Raw genomic sequence first — 20,276 nt, 5'->3', positions numbered from 1 at the left:
GGAAATGATTTAACTGCCTGATTCTTTGACCTGTGGAGAAGAAAACATTTTCTTACATATTCTTATTCACTCTTTCAGCAAATAATCACTGAGGACCCTTTAGATATCAGTAAGCTGACCATATAGTTTATTGTCCAAATGAGGATAGTTTTGGTGTGAAAGTGGACACTACCTGGTTCGTACACCGGGTAGTAAATGTAAACCAAGATTTTCCCAGGTAAAACAAGTTGTCAATGAGTGCCATGTATGATCATGGCTGAATTTTAGAATTAAATATTAGAATCTTGGGTGATTATATATTTTCACAAAATGTCCTTAAAGATTGGGGGAAAAAGCCAGGATGGGGTCTAGACCTCCAAAGTCATGAAGTATATATATGTAGGTCAAAGTTGAACTACATATTTCTAAAATTTTCCCACAACTTCCTTTTCCAAGTACATTTCATGTTTAAAACAAACAGGCAGCTTGGAACAACAGCTCTGGAAGCTAATGCCTGATCAGTAGCTTCTAAGCGGACTTTCTCTAAGATGAGGCCACCTAGAAGGTCCAGGGAAAATGCTTAGAATCTATAAAGTATGAAATTGCCCATGAAGGCTAAGTGATGATGACATCTTTTGAGAAAGAAGTAAAACTAAAAGTAGCAGAGGGAAAAATATAATTAAAAAAAAAACTAAAAGGAACTGAGGAAACAGGAGTATGTGATTTATTAGTCTGCTTCTCTAACTTCAAGCTTTTTAAATGTGATTATGATTTTGTGTTGTGATGATGAAGGACATAAACATGCGGACATTTTCCCTAGTGAAGAACTTTGGTTCTGAAGTGATTTGTTTCTCTTGCATCCCAGGTGCCTGTTCTGAGACCCATGGACCTGATGGTGGAGGCCACCCCGCGAAGAGTATTCGCCAATGCACACACGTATCACATCAACTCCATATCAGTCAACAGCGACTATGAAACCTACATGTCAGCTGATGACCTGAGGATTAACCTTTGGAACTTTGAAATAACCAATCAAAGTTTTAGTATCCTTTCCTTGGGGTCAATAACCAGTTGGCTTGAATCATATGTATTCAGGTATGAGCAGGCCTGGGGGGAAATAGAAGAGAGAGGAGCAGTCACAACCACAGACTCCTAGCACTTGTGGAGAAAGAACTATGCTCTTTTAAATTACATTGGCGTCCATCTTTCATTGTAACAAAGTTAGAGAAGTATTGAATTACTAAAATAGTGGTCCAGGACTAGCTCTGGATAGGAAGTCTGAATCACTTCCTTTATGCAGAGGCATTTGTGTGTCGTGAATTAAAATCAGTTGTGACTTTATCAACTATAAGATAAGACCCTAGAATTCAGTTAAGATTCCTTTCTCTTGTTAAAGGATCTATAATGGCCTGTATGGACAGCATGGACCACAGGTACACATGAGATGGTTTTCATCGTATCATAATAGTAGAAATAATACTGGCTGCCACTTATTGCATTCCAAGCACTGCAATAGGAACTTTATGCATAGAATCTCATTGTTTAAAGTATTATTTATTTGTTTTGAGAGAGAAAACATGGGCAAGCAGGGAAGGAGCAGGGGGAGGGAGAGAGAGTGTCCCAAGCAGGATCAACACTGTCAGTGAAGAGCTCAACGCAGGGCTAGAATCCATGAACTGTGAGGTCATGACCTGAGCCGAAATCAAGAGTTAGACGCTCAACTAACTGAGCCACCCAAATGTCCCACATAGAATCTCATTTTGAGAAGTACACATATCATAATATTACAGCTTGATGAATTTTCACCCAACACACACCTGTGTAACCAGCATCTGGATCAAGAGACACCAAACTTTACTAGCAGTCCTCAAGTCCCCAACACACTTCCTTCTAGTATTCATACACCGAAACCCTAATGTAAGGTTTCTTTCTTATATCAAAGAAACCCTAATGTAAGTATTACTATCTCCTCTGTTAGCTAAAATCCACAGATATTGAGAAGATGTTGAATGAATGTCTGAGCCAACATTCTTACTCCATTATGATGACCCGCTCTTTAATAATATGGATCGGTCATTTATTCACTACCTGCCCTGTGGTCTGTGCCACCACAAACCTGACTGTTCACTTGAATTTCCATTCCGTTCATGGTTTCTCAACCCAGGAAGCTGAGCAGCTGACCTAGGAGTCAGTATGGATTCTTTTCTCTCCCTCACCAGCCTCCATGCCCCCAGCCCAATCTGTCTATGAGGGCTGCCTATGCTTCCTCTGAAATATATCTCTAATCAACTCATTTCTTTCCATTCTGCTCCTCCTACCCTATGGTGCTGTAGGCCATTATTCCTTCCTCTGTGTGGCTGCAGAAATCTCCTGTTCAGTCTCCATTTTTTCTTGATCTCCTACATAGTTCATGTTCTCATAACAGAGTGGACCTTTCAGTATTTAATTTAGATATCATTCTCCCCCTGCTTAAAACAGTCTAGTAGCTTCCCAATGAATTTGGAATAAAATCCAAGTTCTTTACCTTGAACTGTAAGATTCTAAATGAAATGGGCCCTGGCTCCCTCTTTAATATCCTATCCTGTCACTCTCCCCGAAATCACTCTGATTCAGCCAACTAACCTCTTTTCTGTTCCTGGGTAACCTTGTTCTTATATCTCTTCTTTGTATTTGCTGTTCCCTCTTTCTGGAATACTCTGTCCCTGGAGTTTACTTGGCTAACTACAAGCCATCATTCAGACTTCGATCTAATGTCATCTCCTCAGAGGTCCTTTTCCAGTAACTTACCAGTAGTCCCCAGTAGCCCTCTCTCCTTGTTGTCTTCACAGCACTTATCACTATTTGAAATTGCTTTTTTACTTGTGTATTGGGGTTTCCCCATATTTGAGTATAAATTCTATGAGAGAAGGAACTTTGTATGATCCATTCCTGTAGCCCAGTACCTAGAACATTCTCAGACACAGAAAATACCATTTTGGTTGCATAGGTCAAGTTTGAAGTGTGATAGGTCACTGAAGTGCAACTATCCAGTAGATAGTCGATGGTGAAATGTAACCAGGAAATCTCACTTTAAGAGTATGTTGATTAAAGTAAAGCTCTGAATGTTGTGATATAAATAGACCTCATAGTGGCTCAAACACATAAAAGATGACTTCTGTTATAATGGAGTCATTATGATGATCACCACCAGCAAGCATCCTCCTCCAATCAGTGAATCAGAGAATTAGGTCCTTCCACCCTGCAGCTCCCCAGTGTCACCAGGCTTACTTGCAATCAGGACAGCAAAGGAGAAGATCGTAGAGAACCACACATGGGAGCCTCTTTTGAGCCAGGCCCTCAAATAGCATGAATTCCATTGGTTATAAGTCAGTCACATGGCTACCTCTAACTGCAAAGCAGGCTGGGAAATGTAATATAGCTATGCATGTAAAAAAAAAAAAAAAAGATTAACCTGGTTTGGTACACAGTTAGCTAGTCTAGTCTCCACCACAGAGGAGTGCTAGATACTTGCCCAAGGCTTTTTTTTTTTAAGTTTTTATTTAAATGCCAGTTAGTTAACATACAGTGTAACATGAGTTTCACGTGTATAATAGAGTGATTCATCACTTCCATACATCACCTGGTGCTCCTCACAACAAGTGCACTCCTTAATCCCCATCACCCATTTTACCCCTCACCCACCGCCCTCCCCTCTGGTAACCTTCAGTTTGTTCTCTGTAGTTAAGAGTCTGTTTCTTGGCTTGCCAAGGTTTTTTAAGGAAGGCAGCTTTAAGCAAGTAGTGGCAGTGATGGAGGCACTAAGACCTGACCCTCGGGACCATGACTGGCATCTCTTGTCGTTCACAGAGTAGATTCTACATACTGTCTGAGCCTCCGACAACTTGCCTACAGATTGTGCATAGAAGTGTGGCTGCTAATAGAATGAATGTGGGTGGTGGTTCCCTTTCTCCTTTTACATCTTTTCCGAGAGCCAGAAATCTGCTCAGACTTAGCTGCTGTCACTCTGAGTGCCTGCTGTCCCCAGTCTAGATGACATGTTTTCTGGATTTGCCTCTAGGCCTTCAAGAGGGAGGGGGTTTCTTTAGGCAATTTGGGAGACAGATGCCTGGGGGAGAATGCAAAGGGGAAATATTAATAGCACAACTTAGGTTATATTCTGCAGATGTGTGACAGCCTGCCAGATGCTGGCATACAAATGAGACTGTGCCATTCACCCTTAAAACAGCCATATGTAAAATAATTATTGTCATCATGAGGATGATGATCACTGATATCTATATAGTTCTTTTCAACCAAACCGCCTTAAGCACTAAGCTGACTGTACAAACTGGGCCCCTTTTGCCTCTCGTCACTGAAGTGAAGCCACCTCTGGGGTAGGAAGCGGCCATCTTTCAAAACACCCTCAGAAAAAACACCAACCACCAGGCAGGTCTTTTTGAATCATACATTGTTTACTACCATTTCTATAATGCCATTTATCCACTAAGAAGGCTGTCAAACTTGGCTCAGGATAGAATAATGTGGGGTTCCCAAAGCATGGTATGAGTACCACTGGAGTGGTAGGAACACTATGTGGACTTTTTTCATTTTTATGGTTAGGTATTTACAGTCATGAGTACTAGAAAATACAGCTATCATATCAGTCTGATGACTTCATAGATACTGAAAACACTTAAATTACAAAGTAAGTTATATGTGAAGAAAAGTAGATAGTAAGACAAGTGGTCTTACAGTCTTGTTTAAAAAATAAAGTCACAACTTCCAGTGCCTGGCATTTTCTGTGACATTGGCCATTGGCATTATGGTTGAGAACACAGGCTTTGGAGTCTCAAAAGTCCTTGAACTTCTGAAAGTCCTAAAGCCTAAAGTTCACGCTCAGCTCTACTGCTTACTGGCTGTGTAAGCTTTAATGTGGTTCTTAACTTATCCAACCCTGTTTCATGATCTTGAGAGATAAGCTTTATAAAAGAGGATTGTGAGAATTTTTTAAGGTGTTTTATATATATATATATATATATATATATATATATATATATGGATATTTTATCCATATATACATATACACATATATATAGATAAAATTATCCACATATATAAAACATTTATATTTTAATACGTATATGTGGATAAATTTTGTATATACAGTTGACTCTTGAATCATGGGTTTGGACTGCACAGGTCCACTTACATGCAGATTTTTTTTTTATAAGTGCAATACAGTACTATAAATGTATTTTCTCTTATGATTTTCTCAATAATGTTTTCTTTTCTCTAGTTTACTTTATTGTAAGAATACAGTGTATAATATATATGGCATACAAAATATGCATTAATCAACTTATGTTATTGGTAAGGTCAACAATAAGGTATTAATCATTAGGTTTTAAGGGAGTCAAAAGTTACATGTGGTTTTTTTTTTTTTTCAACATTTATTTATTTTTGGGACAGAGAGAGACAGAGCATGAACGGGGGAGGGGCAGAGAGAGAGGGAGACACAGAATCGGAAACAGGCTCCAGGCTCCGAGCCATCAGCCCAGAGCCCGACGCGGGGCTCGAACCCACGGACCACGAGATCGTGACCTGGCTGAAGTCGGACGCTTAACCGACTGCGCCACCCAGGCGCCCCACATGTGGTTTTTTTATTGCATGGGAGTCAATGGCCCTAGTCCCCACATTGTTCAAGGGTCAGCTGTATATAAAATATATTCGTGTGTGTGTGTGTGTGTGTGTGTGTGTGTGTGTGTGTATAGAAAGAGAGAGAGATACACATATGCTTGTGTGTGTATCCATATACACACATAAACACATATGCTTAGGCCAGTACCCTGCTAAATAAATTATAAACAGGCTTAAACAAGCATGATTATCATTAAAAGGATTCGGAAACTAGAAAAATTGAATGTTAGTGTGGTGGATGCTACTCTGCTAAATTTATTGTCTGGGTCCTCTTCTTAGTTCTTGATGTCTGCTTTGGTTCTGCAGTTGGATGTTCTTCTCAAGATGTTGCTCTTTATACCCTAGTTACCACATATTTGAAGGATCTCTGAGGTCCAGGGTTTTGCGTTTAATACCATATCAGATTAAGGCATTCCTAGCCCTTTGACACCTGGTCTTGAGTCCTCTCCCTTCCTTCCATAGCTAGTCTGTCTTTGTCTTATATAATAGGTTCTGGCCTAAAGTAGTCAAACTTTGGCCTTAATGGGTTAACTATTTCAGGACAATAATAACTCATTTCTAGATTAGTGATATTCTAGGGCAAGAAGCAGCCATAACTTTTCAAACTGTTTTCTGTGGTATACTTAGGATCCTTTGAGCTCTCTTCCCAGGACTAAGAATGGGTTGACCTTGGCTCTTACCCTGTCCAATATAAGAGCTATTAAATAGGCTCCTATCAAGTAAAAGTAAAGGTACAGCTCTCGACAACTGTATACTGAGTACCTATTCTGTTCCAGGCACTGCACTAAGCCATGGGGATACAAAAGTGAAAAGAAATTTTCTGCTTTCAGAATGACATTCATCAAATAATCACACTAATGAGCATATAATTACAAACAGAAGTAAGTCCTTTGAGGAAAGGAAATACAGTCCTGTGTATGCTTCTTTTTGAACTCTGATACAGATTTCAGGGAATAAAAGGAGACTTTGCAGAGGAACTGATTACTGAGTTAAGATCTGAAAGAGGAAAAAAGGTGCGGAGAGATTGGTCTAGCATGTACAGAGGGCCTGTGACAGGAGGGAGTGTGGCAATGTTGGAGAAACTCTAAAAAGTCCATTGTGACTGAAGGCCAGAGAATGTGGTGGAGCATAGTGCAAACAAGGCTAGAAAGGTTAGCCATATCTTACTCAAGTCTGGTCTCTGGTCATGAAACAGAGGATTTCTCTGAGAGAGGACATCTGAACTCTAGAGGTACTTCATCATTGGCCTTGGTCTTAGCTCCCCTGTACAACAGCTTCATTTGTCAACTGAGCTGAGGCCCTTTGGAACTTATTCCCTGATGAGGGGACCATATAACCTCACTTCTTTGCTTCTGGCTCTTCATAGTACCATGGACAGCGGCCTTCCTTTTAATCTGGTGGGATTCTGCCAGGCAGGCTGTGAAGAAAGCTGTGGGGCCTAATACAAGTTTGTCTCCCTTGTTGCTGCTGTGGCTTTCATCCACAAATGTACATATCAATCTGAGGCTGGCATTTAGTGTAAAAGGAGAATATTCCATTGACATATCCAGAACATTGGTCTGTGTGTCCCAGGGCAGCCTCCTCCTCCCCATTAATAAATGTAGCCTTGGTACGTTTTCCAAGTTTTCCAAGGTCTAGTGTTTTGCTTGACCCTCTGTGCCTGCCAGACCTAAGACTTCTTGAGACAAGGTATTTATCTATACACATAGATATCTATGCACATGGATCTCATGTTGTCAGGGAAGAGGGCAAGAATGAAACTGCACACTTCTTGGGCTTTTTGAGCTTCCTCAGAGCAGTAGGTATAGCTTCATAATCAGGAGTGCTTAGTAGTTAGTAGTAGTTAGCTTAGTAGTTAGACTCCAGAGTCAGATTCACTGGATTGGAATCCAATTTTGTCTCATACAATCTTTGTGACCTTAATAAGCTGCTTAACACCTCTCTGCCCCTTCATTGTCTCATCAGTTAATGGAGATAATAAATACCATCTATCTTATAAGGTTGTTGTGGGTATTAAAGGAAATAATCATGTAAATTTCTTAGCCAAGTGCCTGGCACAGAAAGAAGGCCTAATAAATAGTAGCTATTATATTTGAAACATTTCCCCAGCCCCTTGTTCTTCTAACCTTGTTGCTTGAATCCCATTCTCTCCTAAGAAAGCCACAAGCTGAGGTGATTTACAGTATATAGGCCTGGCATCTTGACCTATTACTGACCTACTGTGGATTTTCTGCATTTTAAAAAACTAGGCCTTGAGAAGGCTGCTAAGTCACAACAAATGAAAGTAATTTATTTAAATTTAATAACTTAAATTTATTGAGCATCTACCATGTGCATGAGAAATGCCAAGATGAATAAAACTCCATCCCTGATGTTATGATTTTTGTAATCTGAAAGGGTAGATGTATCATGCAGAGTTCAATCAGAGAAGCAAAACTGTTGGGAGAGGTGTGTGTGTGTGTCTGTCTGTCTGTCTACAGAGAGGGGGGGGATAGAAGGGAGAGGGAGAGAGACTGACTTATTACAGTGAGTTAGCCTTGCAATTGTGTGACTGGCCAAGCAAGTCCAGGGTCTGTAAGGCAGTTAGGCAAGAATGAAAAATCACAAGGAAGCTGGAAGAACGTGAGCATGAGTTGAAGCTTGTCCACACATGGACAGTGAGGAGGGAGAACAACTGTGGACCCAGCAGCCTTTTGGAGTCTCTTCCTTTAGGAAAGCCAAAGCTTTCCTTTAAATGTCTTCCAAACTGATTAATTCAGGCTCACCCAGGATCATCTTCCTTCGATTAACTGAAAGTCGACTCATTGGGGCCTTTAATCACATCTGCAGAACTTCTTACAGCACCTAGATTACAGTAGCACATAGATTAGTGTTTGATGGAATAAGTGGGAGAAGGTGTGTGTGTACTGCAGAGCAACTGCTTCTTCCCTTTTGTCCTCCAACCCTCCTGAGCCCGTGTTAGCCCACGGTAACCAGCAACATCCTAGAAAGGGAACTCTAAGGATTGTAGTTCAGCCTAACCAAGTTAACATTCCTCAAAACCAGCGAAGTGATTAGGTGGACAGAGGGAGACAGTCATGTGACCATACTAGGGAAGATCAGACCAACAATTTTCAGAGCCTGTTTTAAATACCAGGTATGTGATACATATCATCTACTGTAATTTTCTTCCTCTTTTTGTAAATGAGTTAACAAATTTAAAGGCTTTCAAGATTAGGTAACGGGTCACAGAATTTGGGATTAACATTTCAGTCTCATTTCATACTCCAATATAATGTACTCTATCACACCATCTCAAATTACTCAAATCTAGTAATATGGGTTACCTGTTAGGTGTATTCAAGGTTCTATGGAGGCATGGAACAGGAAGAATGATGAAGGAAAGGCTAGACTGCTTCATAAAGAAAGTAACATTTGAATTGACCTTTGAAGGGATATTGGGTGTTTCCTAATGGTGGAATTCAAGCTCTGTGTCACATGAACAGGGAAGGGTCTATGGTTATGGGATTTTCAAGTGCCCCCTTCCCCAAATCATGGAGGCCATCTCAGCCCAGTATCTTTTGTAGCTCAGTACATACTTATAAGCAGTAAGTAAGATGGCACCGTGACATATTTTTTGTCAGCCTCTCCTGTTAAGCCTAGCAATTGGCAAACCCTCCATAAATATTTTCACGTTGGCTTTTTTTTAAGCTCTTAAAAGAGGAATATCCCTTAGAGTCCTCTTCAGAGGTTGCCAGTATCTTATCATCAAGTAACATGTCCCTTCAGCTAACAAGATCTGGATGCTTTGTAATCAATACTTAATATCCAGAGATTACATTCAGACTTTAAAAAGAAAAAAAAAAAAAAACTCAAAGCAATTCATGTCCCCTAAAAGGAAATCCTACTTTATTATGATTAGTTCTCAGGGCCAAAATAAGGCTGTTCTCCGCCTTCAGTATTGGCAGACTCTAAGTGCAGAAACATGAAAAGCCTCAACTGCTCTTGAAGATAGGTATCTTTCCCAGGCAAACATAGATTTCACTCACCAACCTGGCCTGCAGAAAGGCCTCTTTTTTGGCTTTCCAGTGCTTGATTGGCTTAGGCAGGGCTTAGAAAGGAAACAAAACAAACAAACAAAAATGTTGTTGGTATCAGCAAAATCAGCATGGATAAAGACAGAAGCATATGAGGACATCCCCTTCAAAAGCCCACAAAACTAATGCATATAAAGCTATCTGTGGAAAAATAGGTGCTTTCTGTGAGGGATGGGATTATTCAGTCGACTATAAAGCCATTTAATATCTTCCTCCATGAAATTATTTCATAATCAAAATTCTCAGAGGCTTTCAGAGTAAATAGAATGATGCCCATTCAAAGGCAAAAAAAAAAAAAAAAAAACTGAAGCGTAGAGAGAGAAAATGACTTGCCCACATTCTCTGAGCAAAACAGACTTGGAATCACTATTGACTCCCAACCTCCTGACCCAGTTTTGTTATAATCACAATATTTATCACAGTATTATCTTAAACTTGACCCATGGTGATGAGGCTTCTGCTCTCTTAATTTTCTCACAGACGGTTCTAACACAAGCAAACTACTTTTTTAATGTTTATTATTTAAAAATATGTATTGTGGAGATTATAAAATCACCTATAATCTCACCACCTAATTTTGGTGTAAATACAGGGGCTTTACATCACACTTGTAACATAATGCTAGCTAACTTAAGTATAAGGGCTCAGAAAAGCAAGTAAATAATAAAAGGGGAAAAATTAACTTATCCAGGAAGCTTTCTCCTTTTTGATGTAAGACATACACATACCTTGTCCCCCCCTACACATGTATCATTTCTCTCTCTCTCCCCTCCTTTTTCTGCTTTGCATTTGTTACTATCTGGTTTATATTATATTTATCTGCCTTGCTTAGTGACCATGTGACCTGCTGGAATATAGGCTCCACGAATCAGGGGGATTTGGGTCTGCTTCAGCCATGGTTGTACCCCCTGTGGTGAGAAAAGTATTAGCAGGTTCTTTGTGAACATTTGTGGATTACATCAATGGATGGATGGATGGATGGATGGATGGATAGATGGATGGTAAAGGTAAGTTACCCTTTGTAAACTAGAGTTTCTAAAGGGTAACTTACCTGCTGACTTTCCATTTAATCCCCTGTAAGATCTTAATCACATCTCCTTCCATACTATATTTTCTCTCTCTGTCTCTCTCTGATTTTTTTACATGACTCTGGTCAGAGTGTATATATATTTATATACATGTATAATAAGACATATCTTTATAGATATCTCTCTATATGTGAGATATATCTTTTTCTATCCTAACATACTACTTGATTAGAAGAAAATGTGGAAATGATAACTGATAATTGAAAATTCATAGACCTGCTCAGATTGAACTATTACTAACATTTAATATCTTGCCTTTAGCTCATTATTTTCACATTGTAAGTTTCAAACGATATTATGATCATAGTATAGATACAATGTTTCGTGGGTTTTTTTTAATTTTTTTTTTCAACGTTTATTTATTTTTGGGACAGAGAGAGACAGAGCATGAACAGGGGAGGGGCAGAGAGAAAGGGAGACACAGAATCGGAAACAGGCTCCAGGCTCTGAGCCATCAGCCCAGAGCCCGACGCGGGGCTCGAACTCACAGACTGCGAGATCGTGACCTGGCTGAAGTCGGACGCTTAACCGACTGCGCCACCCAGGCGCCCCTGTTTCGTGTTTTTTAACAGACTTGGAATTTCATTGCAAAAACAATTTAATGAGATTGATCAAAATTTACATAATCATTTCCCTTTCTCTGTATATGTATGTTATAGTCAATATATTTCTTTCATCATGTTGCTGTAGACATTTTTTTTTTTTGGTAGAAAGCTTTTTCCAAATTGGGGATTAAGGAAAGACTTTTGAATGGCCTCCATGCTACCCCTTAGCATCCTGCCATTACCCTCTCCATTCCCTCACCCCACTGCTGATGTAATTTATGACTCTGGCTTCATATTTGTTTGAAGCCAATCCCTTAAGGGGTGACCTCCCAGTGTCTTCAATTATTATTTTAAATGACGCCTTAGGCCCTGCCTGGCACAGTGATGCCCTCACCTTCCCTCCTGCCTTCCAAGCTCGGAGCTCAGCTGCCAAACTAGCTATGCCCCCTCCTGTCCTCAGAGCTGCCTCCAGAGTCCCAGCAGAGAAGCAGATTAACCCCTTTTGTTAGCAGAGGTAATTTGTCTGGGCTCAGCATTAATAAGGAATGCCATAAGCAGTTGGGGTCAGGAAGAACAGATCTGTCAAGCCCCAGGGTTAATTTAATAGCAATCTGTTGGCTGTCTGCCTTGTATATTAGCTGCGAATCCAGTGCTATGTTTTGCTTTCACCACTTAGTTCTTTGGGACAACAGGGAAATAATTTGGATAGAGAGCTCTGAAGGATAGAGAAGGGAAAATTGACTGTCAAAATGCATCATTCTTTTCCAAGATAATACAGTGCTTATCTTTTTTCACTTTCCCTTCCAACATGAAGGGCAAAACCACATATGCTGAAGGTGTGCATCTCCCTTTAGAAAAGAGTGAGAAGAAAGGCCTGAGATGATACAGATCTGAACTATCCTGTTCCCATCATTCCCATAAAGCCATTGAATTTGGTAACTAGTCTCCTCCCAAATGTTTTTAGAAATCAGCAAATCCTCCATCAGTTAACAACTCAAGAAATCCCATATGTTTCTGTCCCAGTTTATGGTTCAGAAAAGAGGAAAATAATTATCAAATCATAGGACACAGAAGTCCTGAGTCAGATGCTGTGTCCAAATTCTGATTCTGAAAAGTGTGGCCACCAAAGTGATCAGTGAATTAAAAGAACACAGTCTGCCCTCTCAGATTAGCCAGGGGAAGTTTCAAGAGAGCCAGAATTACTGCACTCAGAAAGGCTGGCTCTGTAAGGGCCTTTTCTCGGGGGAGGAAAATAGCATGTGGTCAAGAACCCAGGCTCTGAAGTCAGACAGGGTGGGTTCAAATCCCAGCTCTTCTCTCTGCTAGTCCTATGACCTTGATTAATTTACCTCAGTTACTGAATAGTACTGACCTCGTTAGGCTGAGATGGAGGTCAAATGAGACAATACATGGCACTTGGTGAACATTAACTGCTGGTTATTATTATCTTCCTTGTCCCTGTCATCGCGGTTGTTAAAAAGAGGATTAGAGTCATCCTTAAACACCCACAGAGTCAGACATTCTAGTCAAAAGAGAGATGCTTGGGGATGAGGGATGATGGGGAGGCTTGGGCAGAAGGGAGGGAGCAAGTGAATGAGGGAAGGAGAGAAGATGGACCCAGAGGAAGCAGCCCTAAGCAGACTCAGTGCGCGCATCCGTGTTGGTGTTCTTGGTGGTGGGGGATGTTCCTTCCTGCTTTCAAAGATATCTTTAAGCACGTCGTCTTCACACATTCTGACTTTGGGGCTTTATTTTTAGGTGAGAAAAAAATAACAGTAGATGTGGCACCTCCCCCTCCCACACAGCAAAGATCCCTTCCAGTGAAGCTTGTTTTTAGAGCTATCCTGGTAGAGGTTGAGAAAGCTGACACCAGATTTTCTTTCCCTATTTTAGGAAAAGAGAAACATGCTCACTGGTATGGTAGGCTTTGGAGGCTGTTTGTGGAGGGTGATGAAATCTGACAGCAGCTGAACACTAACCTCTGCTCACCCCATCCCGTGTCGTGGCCACAAAGCCCAGGGCAAGGGTCAGGGGGGCTGGAGAAAACATCAGAAATGTAGCTTGGGGCCTTCCAGGGGGCTCAGCCTCCTGTTCCCCCGCATGTGGTGCTACCTGCAATAATATTTATAACTCTGGTAGCAGTTGAGTTGAAAGGTAATGTTTTGTGAATCCAGGGGACCCACGTGCTTTGGAGACCCAAGTAATATTTACATCTGGGTTTGGCAGGGGAAATTGTAGTACAGTGTAGTGTCAGTTCAGTCACAGACTCATTTGAGAAAGAAACAACAGGACTTCTCAGAGATCATTGAAGGGGAAAGAGGCACGACCAGATACAGAGCCATTATTGCACCAGAGTGCCTGCTGGAGCACAGGTGATGTTTGATAATAGATGGCTGTGTTGGTGCTGGTATGACTACAAATACAGGTGCATTCACTTGTACCTCATGTAAACTCTAAGGAGGGGACTATGAAAAGCATAAGAAACTTTCATCCATCCCAGACTAATAGCATAGTCTGTGTCAAGTTAGTTCTTGTTGAGTCGATGCATTGTTTCCCAAAATGGGATATATGAGCTCCCGGCACAGGTATAAACGTGTTTATTTTAATTATGTATTTATTACATGTACATTATTCAAAATGTAACTAGCTCGTTAAATCCATGATTTTATGAATATTGGATTACAGCTTAGACGAGGCTAAGGAAACAAAGTGAGTCGATAGAAGCTGATCTGAAGAAAGCGTGTTAAGCAAATACCACCTGGTGATATACACATGGGGCCAAATCACAAAGGCGGCTCAGAAGTGGTGAAGTCTAGGAAAAGTGGGCAACGTTTTGGTCAGCTTTCCTATGTAACAGCATCTGCATCACGAGGCCTCTGGGGTCCTCAGACAGCACGTCAGCCCCAGCCAGGTGCCTCCCATCTGTACGTGGGTCCCCCAAGCTCTGGGTAAGGGTATCAAGGAATCGACACAAACCTAGCCCCTCACACATGCCAGACCTCCTCCTGAAGGTCCTGTGTCCACTGAGTCACCTCCTTAATTAAAAGGCCAGATGTTTCATTTCAATATACAAGGATGTGGCCTTTAAAAATGGAGCTATAGGGGCGCCTGGGTGGCTCAGTCGGTTAAGCGTCCGACTTCAGCTCAGGTCACGATCTCATGGTCCGTGAGTTCGAGCCCCGCGTCGGGCTCTGTGCTGATGGCTCAGAGCCTGGAGCCTGCTTCTGATTCTGTGTCTCCCTCTCTCTCTGCCCCTACCCGTTCATGCTCTGTCTCTCTCTGTCTCAAAAATAAAAACGTTAAAAATTAAAAAAAAAAATGGAGCTATAATAATTCTTGATCAGAATGGAAAACATTGAGGAAGAAGAAAACAGATGATAAAGGTATATTCCCTAGGAGGCTAAAACTGTCCCACCATACAACTGGATAGCTTTTTTTTTCTGGTGCTTAAACTCCCACAGAAGCTCTACAGCAAATCACAGCTTATAGAAACATGAGGTCCTGTATATCTCTAATAAGACAAATTTTGCACAGTTAGCAAAATTTTGCATCTGAGATAAAATCCTGGTGCTTCCACTCTAGCCATGTGACTTGGAGCCAGCTTCCATCTCCACCTCTGATAAATGGGGATAAGAAAAGGACTGGTTATAGAGCTGTTATAAGGATTAAATGAGATAAAGTACATGGTATGCTTTGCACAGCAGTTGACCTATAGTCAGTGTTCACTAAATGGTAGCAGCTCTTAGTATTGTCACCCATGTGTTGTTAAAGCAGATCTCAGGGTCACCTGGATGGCTCAGTAAGCATCTGACTTTGGCTCAGGTCATGATCCCACCGTTCCTGAGTTCAAGTCCAACATTGGATGAGCTCGAGCCCTGCTTCAGGTAAAAGACAAGCCCCACTTCCTCTCTCTCTCTCTCTCTCTCTCTCTCTCTCTCTCTCTCTCTCTCTGCCCCTTCCTCACTTGCATTGTCTCTCTCAAAAAAAAAAAGAAAAAAAAAGGAAGATCTCAGGGATTTCGTAGAAGAGCATTCACAGTCTATCATAGATACCTTTTATCAGCCCAGGAGTCTGGGGAAAGATTCAAGTAAACTGAACTATTTAGTTGGAATGGGACTAGTTTCTTCACCACTGTTGTCAAATGAGAAATGAAAGTCTTTCATAAAATGCAGCTCGGCACATTTTAGCATGGTTGCATGTGCAGATAACTTTGATGGGTCAATGGAACATGTTCTATATGCTATGGAGGATGAAATGCATGTAAGGGGCCAGGGAGACCTGAGTTCTAATGGTGCCTCTGATTCCTGGGCATCTCTGGGCCTCATCTGCCAAGCCCAGTAATACCCTCACATTTGCTCGCACAGTTCCTGTGAGGATCTACTGTGTGTGGTAAACGCTCGCCTGTTACACGAAATGCAGGTAGTGCTGCTACGAATCACCCCCGCGGGTCTGCCCCCTTCTGGTCTCTTCCTTGACTCGTCCGTGCCAGATATCGTCGACATTAAGCCGGCCAACATGGAGGAGCTCACAGAGGTGATCACAGCAGCTGAGTTCCACCCCCATCACTGCAACACCTTCGTGTACAGCAGCAGCAAAGGGACAATCCGGCTGTGTGATATGAGGGCGTCGGCCTTGTGTGACAGGCACACCAAATGTGAGTAGCAAGCAGCACGGAATAGCTGGGGGTGGGTCACTGGGCCCTGACATGCAGGAGGAGGAGGGGAGAGCCCAGGGGATTTGGATCCCCTTCCCCTCCTTCCACACCCTGGCAGCCAAGTGCAGGTGTTGGCCTGACTCAGGACTCAGCTCCATGTCAGGTATTTCGGTACAGATGGAACCTCATGTCCAATTCCACAAACATTCGCTAAAGACGAATGTGGAATCCAGAGGTGAGTGAGACATGAGCTGTGTCACATCACGTTGTGACATGATCTGAAGTATGTTTTAAGATCATTCTTGCTGCTGTGGGGAAAATGAATCTGAGGAGCTCCCTGAAGGGAGACCAGGTAGGGGATCATTGCAGTACGCTGGCAGGGGATGGGCGTGGCCGGGACAGGGGCCCCAGTTGGAGGTGGAGAGATGCTGGTGCGTTCTGGACAGATCTCGGGGTAGAGTTAACATGGCCTGCTGGACTGCACGAGAAGCTGTCCTGAATGGCATCTGTGGGTGGTGACTAAGTTAATAATACTGTAGTGCATATTTAAAAGTGGCTAACAGAGTAGATCTTAAAAGTTATCATCACCAGAAAAAGAATTTGTAACTGTGCGTGGTGATGAATGTTAACCCGGCTTATTGGTGATTATTTTGCAACATATACGTATATCAAATCATTATGTCATGTACTTGAAACTAATACAATGTGTTTTGGTTATATATCAATTAAAAAAAAAAAAGAATTGGCGCACCTGGGTGGCTCAGTCGGTTGAGCATCCGACTTTGGCTCAGGTCATGATCTCGTGGTTCGTGAGTTACAGCCCCACGTTGGGCTCTGTGCTCCCATCTCAGAGCCTGGAGCCTGCTTCCAATTCTATGTCTCCCTCTCTCTCTGCCCATCCCCAACTCGTGCTCTGTCTCTCTCTCTCTCAAAAATAAATAAACACTTAAAAAATAATAATTAAAAAAAATAAAAAAGAATACCACCTGCTGCAGGAAGGGGTTAGTGCTTTTAGAGAGGTTGTAGCTCTGGGAACAAGAACTCTCAAAGTCCCAATGGACATAGTGGGCACCAGAGGATAGCTTCAGAGAAAGGGAATGGGTTACATAAAGGGCAGCCAGACTCACAGGCCCTTGGGTCACGCTGGTTTTCAGGCCACTGTTGGAGAGAAAAACAGCTCCAAACTAGTAGGGACTGAGTGCTTTGAGGCCAAAGGCTCTAAGACCCATGTGAGCAGGTGAAGCCTGCTGGCCCTGACAGCAAGTGCTGTGGTAGAAGAGATGGGCCTGGAGCTTTCTGGAAAAAGAACTGCTTCCCAGAGTGGAAGTGCCTAAAGGCAGTGATAATCCATGTCTAGTGTTGGACTAAATAATGTGCAGCTGCCAAGATGTTCATGGGGGACTAGAGCTCTGTTTGTTTCCCCACTACCTTCTGCTTGGTGTTATTTAGCCTCTGCAGTTTGCTCTGGAGACCCAGAAATTAAGACCTTTCTCTCCCATAGTCCCACCTTCCACTTTCAATCCCTGTGTGACATGAGTGATGTGATGGCTCTGCCAGGAGAGGGGTGAATGTGTGGGTCGTTTTGATAATCTTTGCTCACTCATTTGGTGTGAGAAGTATCACATGGGGAAGCTGGTTTGTAGAGTGCAGTGCTGTATACACTGTGTGGGTTCTGGAGCCACACGGACCCAGGTCAAAGCCAGACGCAAATGGGTAAAACAATAACTTCTACCTCATGAGTTTGTCATGGGACTGAGGTGAGGTAACTATTCAGAATTGTTAGTGTGAGGGGCAGCTGGCTGGCTCAGTGGATAGACATGCAACTCAATCTCAAGGTCATGAGTTCGAGCCCCCTGTAGGGCATAGAGCCTACTTAAAAAAACTGTTAATGCGACGTTTTACTTTTTTGCGTGTGTATTTTACCCTTAGAGCAGATTTCATTTCAGAGTATCTACCTTTCAAGTGCTCAGTAGCCACATGTGACTCATAGCTATCCTATTATTAGTACCTGTTTAAGACATTTCCATCATGGCAGGATGTCCTTTTGGAGAGGACCTGTCTAGGCTATTAGCTCTATGGACCTATTTTGTTTTGCTCATAGCTGTTTCCCCACACTAAACCAGGGCCTGGCGCATGATAGATGATGAATAAATATTTGGTCGTGTGTGTGTGCTGGCACTGATCTTTGAGCAGTACTTACATCTGTAAGCCAACAAGAGGAGGAGTGTTCATTGCAGAAGGGCCAGCATGTGCAAAGGTGCCGAGCCACGAAAGATCGTAATGTTGGTGGAACTGCAGGATGAATGATATGGATGGTACATAGGGAATGACTGGGAGACAGAAGTGATTTGAAGCTGAGGAGGAATACAGGAGCCTGGGCATATGGCCATGATGAAGAACTTGAATGTTTTCTCAAAGTCAGTGAACAGCCATTTACGTAACCAGGAGAGTAATATGATCGGAATTACTTGTTGCAGAAGTTGCTTAGACAGAAGGCAGAAGGATGGAGGCTGGGTTATGACTGGGAGAAAAAACAGGCAAGGAAATAGGTTAGGAAGATACTATAATGTAGACAAGGATTTCTTAACAGCAACACTATTGAATTTGGGGCACACAGTTCTTAGAGGAAGGGAGGCTGTCCTTTGTATTATAGGATGTTTAGCTGCATCCCTGGCCTTTCGCCCACTAGATGTGAGTGGCCAAGGTAAGTTGTGACAACCAAAACTATCTCCAGATGATGTGAAATATCCAGGAGGAAGAAAATTGCCCTTGGTTGAGAACATATCTAGACTAGTCTCCACCCATATCAGCCTGAATGTCCCTGATCTCGTCTGATCTTGGAAGCTAAGCAGGGTCGGGCCTGGTTACTACTTGGGTGGGAGAACTACATATCTAGACTACAATTCCTCATCAGTCCTTCAGCATGATTTTCATGTATCTGTGATGAGTCTTTTACTATTGAGAACTCTGAGGGGTCCACTGGAAAGGGAAGACCTCTCCTGCATTCACTACATTGAAAATTTGGCTCATGACTTAAGATGTATCCAGGAAACATTTCAGGAATAGTGTGCAAGGCAGTGTGTTAACACCCAGATGAGCACTGGAGATAGTCAGGGATTAGGATGTTCAGAGGAGGGTGGGACATTTGGGATAGACATCACAGGGGAAGGCCGAGACTGAGGAGTCATGTTGAACAAAAGTAGGATTTGGTGTGGTGGGAAAGAGAAGGAGAAGGGTGTTTTGGGCAGTGCGTACAGATTGGGCAAAAGCCTGAAGTTAGGAAGTTACGTGCAACCTTTTTAGAGTCTTAGTAAGAGGTGTCAGTTGGGTGAACAAATATCAAGGAAAGAGGCGAAATAGGGGTGATGGTTCCCATCAGGTTGGTCCTTGAAGATTAAAGTCAAAAGTTTATGGTTCCGTGTATTCATTCATTCGTCCATTCAGTCATTGAGCACCTACTCCATACTCAGAGTCTGGCTCCCAGTGTTTCATAAACTTTTCCACTGAGGACACACAGCACTCTGGGGGCAGGTCATGAGCCTGGCTGCCGTGGACGAAGGGGCACCCAGAGGGAATGAAACCTCTCCCTTGGGCCCTGGGTGACCCTGCCCACCAGCATAGAAAAAATAGCACACACCTGACCGAGGCCAGAGATCCTGGGGAGACCACAGCAGATTTTCTTTGAAGTCTTTTCTGTCCTAAAATTTCACATGAATTTTGCATTTTACTCCCATAAAATGCCTATTTTCAGTTTAATTTAATAATTACATTTCTACCCCACTCCCAAATTTCCAGCAAAATTGATGTTCCCAAAAGATGCAGTGTTCATGCGTGGCTTTTTGTACTGCCTAGTTCATCCCCCATTCTCCCCCTCCCAGACACATACGCATGCCCCAGTTTGAGAAACAGCCCTAGTTATGGAGAGTGATTGGAGATCATCTGGCGGGAGAATAGAGTTATAGAATTTATGTTTTACAGAAGATTAACACAGTGGTGGTGGGAAGAAAGGTAAGAGAATTAGAAGATTTGGGGGGCACCTGGGTGGCTCAGCAGGCTGAGCATCTGACTTTGGCTCAGTCATGATCTCACAGTTTGTGAGTTCAAGCCCCACATCAGGCTCTCTGCTGACAGCTCAGAGTCTGGAGTCTGCTTCTGATTTTGTATGTCCGTCTCTCTCTGTCTGCCCCCCCCCCGCACACACACACACTCACACCCTGTCTCCCTCCCTCCCTCCCTCTTTCTCTCTCTCTCTCTCTCA

The 20,276-nt window shown here is 42.5% G+C and overlaps 1 protein-coding gene across 10 annotated transcripts in view; it reads left to right on the top strand.

Moving 5' to 3' along the window:
* Nucleotides 1-20,276, top strand: part of PPP2R2B (protein phosphatase 2 regulatory subunit Bbeta) — a 469,020-nt gene that overhangs the window by 409,125 nt on the left and 39,619 nt on the right. For all 10 annotated transcript variants that reach the window (XM_043590336.1, XM_043590316.1, XM_043590347.1 and 7 more), the window contains 2 exons: nt 845-1,022; nt 15,854-16,018. In XM_043590336.1, the coding sequence (XP_043446271.1) occupies nt 845-1,022; nt 15,854-16,018 (343 nt within the window). The remainder of the gene's footprint in view (nt 1-844; nt 1,023-15,853; nt 16,019-20,276) is intronic.

Source organism: Prionailurus bengalensis, chromosome A1, assembly GCF_016509475.1.
Source record: "Prionailurus bengalensis isolate Pbe53 chromosome A1, Fcat_Pben_1.1_paternal_pri, whole genome shotgun sequence".
Taxonomy (NCBI): domain Eukaryota; kingdom Metazoa; phylum Chordata; class Mammalia; order Carnivora; family Felidae; genus Prionailurus; species Prionailurus bengalensis.
Note: the sequence above shows the minus strand (reverse complement) of the source record. Positions and strands in the feature narration are given on the sequence as shown.